This window comes from Mobula birostris, chromosome 12, assembly GCF_030028105.1.
Source record: "Mobula birostris isolate sMobBir1 chromosome 12, sMobBir1.hap1, whole genome shotgun sequence".
NCBI lineage: Eukaryota > Metazoa > Chordata > Chondrichthyes > Myliobatiformes > Myliobatidae > Mobula > Mobula birostris.
In genome coordinates this window covers 23410262-23422289 of record NC_092381.1, presented here as the reverse complement: position 1 = coordinate 23422289, position 12028 = coordinate 23410262, and the positions used below count along the sequence as shown (strand labels likewise).

At 44.4% G+C, this 12028-nt stretch overlaps 1 protein-coding gene across 1 annotated transcript in view; it reads right to left on the bottom strand.

Moving 5' to 3' along the window:
* Positions 1-10947, bottom strand: part of LOC140206272 (very-long-chain enoyl-CoA reductase-like) — a 112683-nt gene extending 101736 nt beyond the window's left edge. Inside the window, exon 1 of the mRNA XM_072274602.1 lies at positions 10874-10947. Coding sequence (XP_072130703.1) covers positions 10874-10897 — 24 coding nt within the window. The 5' untranslated portion in view covers positions 10898-10947. The remainder of the gene's footprint in view (positions 1-10873) is intronic.
* Between the last annotated feature and the right edge of the window lie 1081 nt (positions 10948-12028).

Sequence of the window (12028 nt, the reverse complement as noted above, 5' to 3'; positions counted from 1 at the left end):
CAGTGGAAAGTCCCTAAAAGCAGCAGCTTTTGACGGCAGGCATGTTGCACCTTTTCCAGAGAAAGAAAAAGTCAACAGTAGTCTGGCTTTTAATGGGGTTAATAATCAGCCCATATTGACTTAAGTACTTGAAAAGTGTACAGAAATGTGGCAAGTGTTCAATTTTGGATGCGATGTCGACAAGTATGTCATCCAATTAAACAAAATGAAAAGCTAAGTCTTTAACAAAGTTGCTTAGTTGCTGGAAAGTCTGTGCTGCATGTTTCAGCCCAGATGGCATGCGCAGAATCTCAGATAGGGCAACTGGGTTGTAACAGCGGTTTTGAGAATATCCTCAGCACACACAAGAACCTGGTGGTCCCCCTGACTAAGTCTGCTTTAGAAAAATTTATCTTTGCGGCTAAATGTGCAGAAAAGTTTTGGATATGTGAGACCAGGTAATGATTGGAGGTGACGGCGTGGACAGCAATGACCAATGGGCTTAGGGACCACGTCCAGTGCTAAACCCCAACGGCTATTCAATCTGCGTACAATGCCAAGCATTTCCATGTCAGCAAACTCAGCCTTCGCGCTAGCCAGCTTTTCTGAGTCTAGTCTACGTGCTTGGGCATGGACCGTCAAGCCAGTTGAGGAAATGTGGTGCTTGACCCAATGCCTTGTGACTGTGGTGGAAAATGTTGGCTTGGTGAGGTTTGGGAATTCGGCCAGCAGCAGACTGAATTCACAGGTGGTGGTGCATGCACTAGACAGAGTCATCACGGGGAACTTACTGGGGGTACAAGGTAACGACACAAAGTCGTTTGCAACCACAAGCTGGCAGTTCTGAAGACCTACTAACAGTCCTTTGGCGCACAGGAGATCTGCACTGAGCAGATGCTAGCCACTTCGGCCAAGACAAAGTCCCATGTGTAGCATCACCCACTGAATCATCACCAGATCCTGCCTTCAGCGAGGGTTCGTGGCTCTCCACCTTGTAATCAATGGGAGACGCTGGCCACACACTCACATGAGCGTCCTTGTCACACAGGAAGCATCGCCCTGAAACAATAGACGGCCCTGCCAGATGGAACACACGGTGTTCACAGACCTCCTACCTTCTGATGCGCTGGCACCGTCAAAGCTGCAAGGCAGTCAGCACTCCTTGCCATTTGAGCCAAAGCACGTGTGGGTAAAACACAGACCTGGTGTTGTCTGGTTTGGAGCCATGGGCGTGAGGCTGCTGGAGGCCGATTGAGACAGCGAAAGGGGGAGGAATGATACACCTCTACCTGACCGAGTGTAGACTATCGGGCATCTAAGCAAGCTCCCTATAGTCCTTCATGTGTGTTAGTGTGAGCTGTACAAACTTGATCAGGCATTTATTGCATAAAGAGTTCTTTCAAAATAAAACTAGAATGGTGATTGCTCAGAAGAGATAGTACGTAGTCCATTAGTTCTGAAGGCCTAGGAGATGGGCAAGGAGAGCAACTGTTTGGTGTACTCGCTCAGATAGACAGTCCAGAAGTCTGTAGAAGCTGAGTTTTCGGAGTGACATATTTATCACATGCAGGCAGATTGTCCAGCAAGTAGACGGACCACTCTGGCTCCAGTGGAACTACTGAGCGATGCTACAACACAGAAAAATTTGGTATCTCTCACAGCACAAACTTGGCTTCCACCTGTGCAAGCTATGTGGTAGTGCCCTGCTCCCAAAACTCCGGCAGCTTCAAAGAGGCTGCATTGGTCGACATGTCATTGAATCGCCTGGGGTCACCAATTTGGGATCTTGCGAATATAACACGCAAGAATCATTTTACGTGCTTAACAAAATCTATAGCCCTTTACTTCCATTATGAATAAACCAAAGCAGTTGCTGAGACTCTTAAAGAGAACGCAACAACTCAATGGTAGTGTTTGTGAATTATGTAGAACAGTTTCTATTATGAACAATATGAGTAAGTTATCACCCAAAGACCCTACAATGTCTTTGGAGCTTTGAAACTCCTCACGTTGGGAAGGTGGGAGAATAACTGATGGAAATAGGAGAATGAGGCCCCTGCTCTCAAAAAGTAGAAGGGAATATCAAATAAGCTGAATTGAGTGGTGTCAGCACAACAACCTTGCACTCAACTCAGTAAGACCAAAGCAGTGAATGTGGTCTTCAGATAGGGTAAGACAAGGGAACACACCAGTGCTCTTCGAGGGATCAGAAGTGGAAAGCGTGTCAACAGCTCTGAGGATCTAACCTGGGCACAACATATCGATGCAGTTACTAAGAAGGCACGACAGTGACTATATTTCATTCGGAGTTTGAGGAGATTTGCTGTATCACCAAAGACACAACTTTCTACAGATGTCCCATGGACAGCATTCTAACTGGCATGCTGTCTGGTATTGTGGGGGGGGGGGGTGCTACTGCACAGGATCAAAATAAGCTGCATCAAATTGTGAACTCACTCAGACCCATCATGGGCACTACCCCATCCAGGATATCTTCAAGGAGCGATGCCTCAAAAAGGTGGCATCCATCATTAAGGACCCCCATCACCCAGGACGTGCCCTCTTCTCATTGCTACCATCAGGGAGGAGGTACAGGAGCCTGAAGGCACACATACTCAACAATTCAGGAATAGCTTCTTCCTCTCTGCTGTCAGATTTCTGAATGGACGTTAAACCCATGGACACTACCTTACTTCTTTATTTTCCTCTCTCTTTTTGCACTACTTACCTAATTTAACTTTTAAAATATATGTAAATTACAGTAAGTATGGTTTTTATGTATTACAATATACTGCTGCTGCATAACAAAAATTAATGCTAGTGATATTAAACCTGATTCCGATAATCGCTGGTGTTGGGATCTCTGCTTTGATTTCAGAAAAGAGAGATGGATCTGAACGATAAATTGGCACAAATGTGCTAATGCAGCACATTGACAGGAGATTGAAATCAATTTCAATCTGTTCCTACAAAAACTTTTAGTGTCAATTCACTAATGGTTGACAATTATGACAGCAGAATGATCATTAGTACTAGTGTATTAAACATGACTAATGTTATGAGAGTTCATCAGTGTTTTAACAGAAGCATTTAAAATATCCATATATCAGATGGCACTGGAGATAGAAATTGATCTCAGTGGCTTCTCTCAATACAGGAAAAATGGCCCTGGATAAATCCTACTAAGCCCCAGACCAAGAATGGACTTCCTGTTGCTTCTGAGGATAATTCATAAAACATTCAAGTTCCAGGACTCCTGTCTTGGGGTTGTTACAAAAGTGAACACTATCTCCTTATTCATTTTTATTGCACTATTTATGTTTTTGAAATGTATAGTAATTTTGTACTCTACTGCCACCGTAGATCAGGAAACTTCACCTCTACGAGCCAGTGACAATAAATCTGATTCAGAAAGTACAGAGAGTTAAAATGGATAGCATAGAGGTTAGCGTAACACCACTGTCTGGTAGAAGTTTGTATGTTCTCCTCGTGACCGCGTGGATTCCCTCTGGGTGCTCTGGTTTCCTCCCACATTCTAAAGGCATACGAGTTAGGGTCAGGGGCTTGTTACGCTGGCATCGGAAGCATGGTGACACTTGCGGACAACCCCTAGTACATCCCCAACACAAACGATGCACTTCAAACTATGTTTCGATGTACGTACATGTGACTAACAAAGCTAATCTTTAACCAAAAAAAGAAAACTAGCAGTGTAGTCTTCCTTTGTACAAGGCTGTGGCTTGGACAAATACAGATTATTATCCAGTTTTGGTTCTCTCCTTTGGCAGGGCTAGATTCAGATGAGGACCACTTAGTTGGCATCTTTTTTTTAAAAAAATAGTTAACAATAACCGGGAGTAGAAAACTGGGTATACTTCACGTGAAAAATCAGAGTAAATTGCACAGAAACAGGCCCTTTGGCCCAACTGGTCTATGCTGACTGAATTAAACTCCATTTGCCATTCCCCGGCCCACTTAATCAGCTGATCAAGATCCTTCTGTAATTTTTGATTTCTTCTTCATTGTCCTCTATACAACCTATATTAGAGTTATCTTACTAACCATGCCTTGTACATTCCTATCCAAACCATTGATATAGATGACAACAAAAATGGGCCCAGCATCCACACCAGAGGCACACAACTAGTCACAGGCCTCCAGTTCAAGGAGGAACTTTCTACATCACCCTCTGCTTTCTACCATCAGGCCAATTGTGTATCTAATTAGCCAGCTTTGTCCAGAGCAGGGGTTCTCAACTTTTTTATGCCATGAACCAACACCATTAAGTATGGAATTTGTAGACCCCCAGCTGGGAACCCCTGCTCTAGGGGGATGGTGATAGTGAAGGAGAAATATTGGCAAACGCCTTAATAGAATATTTTAATAAATTAGTTCTCTGTCATATTCCTTTCTCCAGAAGACTTCATGGCTATGCAACAGGGGAGTTAATGGCACATGAAGATAAATGGTACTGTGACGGAATTAGGCTTGATAGACCAGAACATCATTTCCTGATCATGTTCATAGGCTCTAAAAGTTATACTTACCCAGAATCAGTGAGTGTCATTTGAAGATCTCTTCCTCGCTGAATTCGACAGATTCTTAATCAGTGGAACCTCCAATGATCAGATCAAGTTCGTTGTTCTCACACATCATATAATAGTCAATAAGAAGCAGTAGCTTTCGTGTTCTCTCCCCACTCCTCAGTCCCTGGCTGATAAAATCCCTGTCTATCTCAGCTTTGGACTTATTCAGCAGACCAGCACTCATGTGGTTTTTGGATTTCAAGATTCAAAGATTCAAGATTCAAAAAACTTTATTGTCATTCTAACCGTACATCAGCTCTGCAGGGCAGAATGAGACAGCGTTTTCCAGGAGCAGTGCAATCATAACATAATAAACGCAACACTGAATAATAAACATAACAGTAAATAGTAAAACTCAACAGCCACATGTCAGTTAAAATCAAGTTATAAGTGTCCAGTGCGAGTTAAAAGTGTCCAAAGCAGAGTCAGGTAGAGCAGCTATTTAGCAGTCTGACTTCCTGTGGGAGGAAGCTGTTTTAGTAGCCTTGTGGTTTTAGTTTTGATGCTCCTGTAACGTTTGCCTGATGGCGGAAGAACAAACAGTTCATGGAGAGGGTGTGAGGGGTCTTTAATGATGTACCGTGTCTTCTGGAGGCATCGACTCGGAAAGAGGTCTTGGACAGAAGGTAGGGAGACCCCAATAACCTTCTCCGCTCCCCTAACCACACTCTGCAAGGCTTTTTTGTCGACAGCACTGCAGCTGGAGTACCAGGTTGTGATGCAAAAGGTCAGCACACTCTCAACCACGCCCCTGTAGAATGTAGTTAAGATGTTAGTGGGGAGTGATGCTTGTTTAAGCTTCCTCAGAAAGTGCGATCTCTGCTGGGCCCGTTTCACAATCCCAGTGGTGTTTCTGACATGTACTGCTCTTCCTCATGATCATCACTATCAAATTTCCAATATCTGTTTCTTTTGTGATTCAATGGACATGCATGGTTAAAATAATGAATCGGGTACACAATATACAAATCAAAAGTAAAAGCAATATCAGGAAACAATACACTTTAGTCCTGAAGAGACACAAGATGAGACAATGATTCGGTTACTGGTAAACATTCTGATTGTAGTGACCACCTGGAAAATATTGTTTGCTGTTTGCTGACCCTCTGGCTGGCTACCTGTACCTTTCATTCTGTATTCATGAGGTATTGCAATGATCCATGGTCACTTTTGTGGTCACTAAACTACTCACAAATGCTGTCCATACAGGATTCACATAGACAATTACACATGTGTGATTGGATAAATGCAGAATTTACTCCCACCATATTAGGTACGCCAGTACACCTGTTCATTAATGCAAGTCTCTAACCCCCAGCCTATTCTGTGGCAGCAAATCAATGCATTAAAGCATAGAGATCTGGTCAAGAGGTTCAGATCAAATATCAGAATGGGGAAGAAATGCGATCTAAGTGACCTTGACCATGGAATGATTGCTGGTGCCAGATGGGGCGATTTGAGCATCTGAGAAACCACTGATCTTCTGGTATTTTCATGCACTACAGTCTCCAGAGCAGGGGTTCCCAATCTTTTGTTACGCCATGGAGCCCTGCCATTAACCAAGGGGTCCATGGACTCCAGGTTGGAAACCCCTGCTCTAGGGTTTACAAGGATGGGTGCGAAAAAACAAAAACATATCCAGTGAGTGGCCATTCTGTGGGCAAAAATGCCTTGTTAATGAGAGGGGTCAGAGGAGAGTAGCCAGACTGGTTCAAGCTGACAGGAAGGCGACAGTAACTCAAATCACCACACATTACAACAGTGGTGGGCGAAAGAGTATCCCTGGGTGCACAACATGTCGAACCTTGAACAACGGGCTACAGCAACAGAAAACCACAAAGATACACTCAGTGGCCACTTCTTTTAGATATAGGAGCTACCTAATAAAGTGGCCACTGAGTGGATGTTAATCCTAATCTGTAATCGGGTACAAGACCCACAGAGAGAGTTAAGGAGTTAAAAAAATAAAATCACACAATGCTGGCAGAATTGTCAGTAACTAGAGGGTCTGATTCAAGATATCTGGCATGCGCGTCAGAAGTTGAGGTGAAAATATTTTGTACCTAATAATAAACTTCAATTGACATAGAATCTCTGATATGAAAAAGAATTGCCAAGGTACTGCACAGGACTCTGGACAAACAAAGAACTGGTACCAAATCTTACCTATTAGTCCAGATGCATATAGGTGTTAAGAAACATCTTAAAAGAGGGGCGAGTTAGAAAATCCAGAGCACAGATACAAAATGCTGGAAGAATTCAGCTGATCAGAACCCCTGACCTGTTGTTGTGTGTGTGTGTGTGTGTGTGTGTGTGTGTGTGTGTGTGTATATACACGCATATCTGCAGAAAGTCTTGTGTTTAAGATGGAAAAGCCAGAAATGTTTCAAAAGAGAATCCCACTGCTTCTCACCTTGACAGCTGAACAAATGCCTGCAAATGTTCAGTTGAGTAAATAGAAACATCGAAAACCTATAGCACAATACAGGCCCTTTGGCCCACAAAGCTGTGCCAAACATGTCCTTACCTTAGAAATTACCTAGGGTTACCCATAGCCCTCTAGTTTTCTAAGGTCCATGTACCTATCCAAGAGTCTCTTAAAAGACCCTGTTCTATCCACCTCCACCACCGTCACCAGCACCACCATCACCAGCAGCCTATTCCATGCTCTCACCACTCTCTAGGTACAGAGCAGATCTCCCTGACATCTACTCTGTACCTACTTCCAAGCACTTTAAGACTGTGCCCTCTTCTGTTAGCCATTTCAGCCCTGGGAAAAAGCCTCTGACTATCCACACGAACAATGCCTCTCATCATCTTATACACCTCTATTAGGTCACCTCTCATCCTCCGTCGCTCCAAGGAGAAAGGGCCAAGTTCACTCAACCTATGCTCATAAGGCATGCTCCCCAATCCAGGCAACATCCTTGTAAATCTCGTCTGCACTCTTTCTATAGTTTCCACATCCTTCCTGTAGTGTGGCGACTAGAACTGAGTACTGTACAGTACTCCAAGTGGGGTCTGACCAGGGTCCTATATAGCTGTTACATTACCTCTTGGCTCTTGAACTCAATCCCATGGTTGATGAAGGCCAATGCACCATATGCCTTCTTAACCACAGAGTCAACCTGCATAGCAGCTTTGAGTGTCCTATGGACTCGGACCCCAAGTCCCACTGATCCTCCACACTGCCAAGAGTCTTACCATTAATACTATATCCTGGCATCATATTTGACCTACCAAAATGAACCACCTTACACTAAATGCTGGGGATACTCAGCAGGTCAGGCAGCACGTGTGATGTCTCAGGTCAATGACTTTCAAATAGTCAATAATCTGGAAAATCAATTATTTTACTCTCTTCACAGATACTAGAGTCATCAAGTCATAGAGAGATACAGATCAGAACAGGCCCTTCAGCCCACTAAGTCTGCACTGACCACCAGAGAGGTAAAGCACAACCCATCAAGTTCTCAAACACCTCCAAGCATCCTTTCATATTCATCCTACCGTAACCCAAAGGCATGACATCGGCTATGTTTCATTAAAAGTTTGAGGAGATTTGGTATGTCACCTAAAACGCTCACACATTTCTCGAGGTGTACCATGGAGACCATTCTAACTGGCTGTGTCACCACCTGGTATGGGGGGGAACTACTGCACAAGATTGAAGAAAGCTGCAGAGAGTTGTAAACTTAGTCACCTCCATCATGGGCACGGGCCTCCACAGCGTCCAGGGCATCAACAAGGAGCGATGCCTCAACAAGGTGGCATTCATCCTTAAGGATTCCCCCATCACCCAGGCCGTGCCCTCTCCTCATTGCTACCAACAGGAAGGAGGAACAGAAGCGCAAAGACACACACTCAACAGTTCGAGAACAGCTTCCTCTCCACTGCCATCCAATTTCTGAACACTACCTCACAACTTTTTTTATTTCTAATTTTGTACTACTTATTTAATAACTATTTTATATATATACTCTCTGTAATTCACAGTTTTTTCTTGATTATTATGTATTGCATTGTACTGTGGCCACAAAGTTAACAGATTTTACCACATACTGTATGCCAGTGTTATTAAACTTGATTCTCCCCAAACGTTCTATCACTCATCTAACACTGGGAGCAGTGGAACCTCCCAACACATGCACACACTCACATCTTCGGTGTATGGGGGGACAATGGGGCACACAGAAGAAACCTGCCTGGTCATAGGCAGAACATACAAACTCTGCACAGACAGCACTGGAACTCAGGATTGAACCCTCCTCACTGAGATTGTCAGGCAGTAACTCTCCTTTCTGTGTCACTGTTCCCTGCTGAGTGTTTCTGGTGACTTCTGCTTCTATTTCGGAGCGGTCAGTGCCTTTGAGTCAGACTCCGAGGTTGAGCTCGAGTTAGGATGCAGTACAGCAAAGGAAATGCGCGCACTTGATGCAGTGCAGCACACTCGCTGGGCTGAAGAAGGGCTGGGAGCTGTCGAGCTGGCTAAAGCTGCACAGAGGGCTTCCAAACTGCGCAGTGACTTCAAATTCCTCTATGATTTAGAGGTAAGAATTTGCTTGCAGGTTGAAAAAACTTGTAAATCTGATGGCGGAGGGGAAGAGACGGTTCCAAAATCACGGAGTGTGGTTTTCAGGCTCCTGTACCTCCTCCAATACACAGGATTGGTCCCTGCCTTGGCACTCTGCCTCACCCCCTCAATAGATGCTGCAATGAGGAGTTTCTTTAGTCAGAGGATGGTGAACCTGTGGAATTCATTGCCGCAGACGGCTGTGGTCGCCAAGTTGGTGGATATATTTAAAGCGGAGGTTGATAGGTTCTTGATAAGTCAGGGCATCAATGGTTATGGGGAGAAGGCAGATGAATGGGGTTGAGAGGGATAATAAATCAGCCATGATGGAATGGCGGAGCAGACTCGATGGGCCCAAATGGCCTGAATCTGGTCTTCTGTCTTATGGTCTATTTCTGTTACTTTTATTTTTTTTTGTTTCTTGTTGATGATCTACATATGCAGGATTGATAATGGAGAAGTGATGCTCTCTCAGAGGGTTAAAAGACTGGATGGAGATTATAAAGATGAGACTCAATTTCTTTACAATCAAGGGGTTACAAGCAATTCAGTACTGGAGATATGAGACATGACATTAGGTCATGGGCAGTTTTGAATGACAGGTGGATTACAGGGAGTAGGGGGGGAGAAAAGCCAGCCGGAGCATTCTGAAATGGCCAATAGATGAGATTTAAGCTGAGGTGGGCAGGGGGAGAACAAATTTGAGCAATGGTAATCATATTGTGGGTTAAATGGCACCTTTACACTGTAAATCCATTCATGATAAGTAATGTGCTGCCTGAGAGAGTGAAGAAAATAGATTTGATAGCAACTCTGAAAAGCGGATTGAATGAATCCTTACGGGGGATAAAAATGACGGCGAGAACAAGGTATGGGGGCTTTCATCAAGCTGGCAAAGCACAAAAGCCTCGTGCTCTTTGTGTGCGACATGGTTCTGTGTTTCTATATCAAAGGAAATATGATCTTAGAGAATTTTATTGGCTGGAGTTAATAGTACGTACACACTGTATCATGCCCAAGACACCAGAACTAGAATTAAAATCAATTGCAATCCTGAAATTTTTCCAGCATTTAGAAACCAGTCCTTAATTCATTCCCCCAAACTCCAATAAAGTCAAAATATTTTGGCTGTCTGAAAGACACAGTGACTTCTTCATATTCACCAGTATCAATCAGTTCTACTAATGCATTCATTGTGACTGTCATTTATTAAAGTTTTGATCCTTCCATATAATTCAAGATATTTTCTCATGCTATTCAGGATTTGTAATGTGAATATTTTCAAGAAACTGGTCCATGCTTTGGTACACTTGATACTAATGCAGAAATCACTTATAAGAGACGACAGTTCCTGTCTGAATGAACCCAAGATATACTGACATCCACTCTGCCGAAATACGGAATTGTGCTACAAGCTGTTTCCAACTCCCCGAATTGAATTGAATTGACTTTATTACTTCCATCCTTCACATACATGAGGAGTAAAAATCTTTACGTCTCCGTCTAAATGTGCAATTCATAAAGACAGGGTATCAAGCAGTTACGATGTGGGTCTGAATTAGACAAACAGTGTAGCAGTAACCCGTACACTACTTTTAGCCACACCATACAAGAGTCCACAGCAGTACATCGCTAAATGTTAAAGAAAAAACCCTGCACGCCCTCGTTCATTGCATGCAGATCTCTTTCGTTAATACCACACAGAAACCGCCACTATTTTTGCGTTTCTTCCTACCTCGAAGAAGCTGACCCGGCTCATGGCTGCAGGAGTTCCCGGGCGGTCGGTGCTGGTGCCGGTCCCCCGTGCGGTCGAAGGAGTAACCCCGGTGGCTTGCGCTCGCTGACAGCTCGGTTGAGTTAAGGGAGCAGAAGTCGGAATCAGAGAGTGTCTGGCAGTGGACCGCGGACTGACCATCTCCTCTCTGGGCCCTGGGAAATTCTATACAGGGTGGAGCTAAGGACGAAATGTGACTTAAGGCCAAGAATGGGAGCATCACTCACATCCACGACTCAATGACTCCACGAGAATTTAGCGCAGTCTTCAATTCCCCTTGCTCTACAGGAGGGAAAATTGGAACTGTTTCTTATTTCCCTCGCTGATTGCAACAGGAGAGTGTTTGACTACAAAGCTATCGTCTCTTGGAATTGAGCTTAGACGTTTAGATACTGCTCTACTCCCAGCATCTCCCCTCTCCCCCACTCCTATCCCCTCTCCCCTTCCACTCTCCTCCTCCCCCTCTCTTCCCCTCTCCCTCTCCATCCCCACCCCTTCTCCCTTCCCTCCCCCTCTTCCCCAGTCCTCCTTCCTCATTCCTCCATTCCTCCTCTCTCCCTCCCTCTCCCCCCAACCCATCTTCCTCCCTCCTCTCCCTCCCCCTCCCTAGGCTGGGTTGTTTTGCATATGAATCTACATTAACTGCTATCCTTAACATAGCCAAAACATCCCAAAGCATTTTACAGCAGCATTATCAAACATGGAACTACAACACAACATGAAAGGAAAGTTAAATATTTAGCAATTTCAGAGACGGCATACTCTTGCAGCCCAACAAGCCCGTGTTGCTCAATTACACCTATGTGACAAATTAACCTGGTAAACCACAGGTCTTTGGAATGTGGGAGGGGAGGATGTTATGGTCCAGTCCGTGAAATCCACATTCTGGTTCCCGGTCCGGTTCATTGATCCTTATTCCGGGGTTTCCTGTTTTCCCTTGTTCCATTGGGTGCCTTAATTGAAGCACCTGATTCTTGTTTTGGGCTGGCACATGAATACCTCTGCAAACCAAGGATTTCCTACTGGACTGTTCCCTTCCCCTCCCCATCTGAATCCCTGACAGTTTCCTCAGCAGTCATCCCAGCCCTGCATCCTAGGAGGGTCCCGACCCTGTGT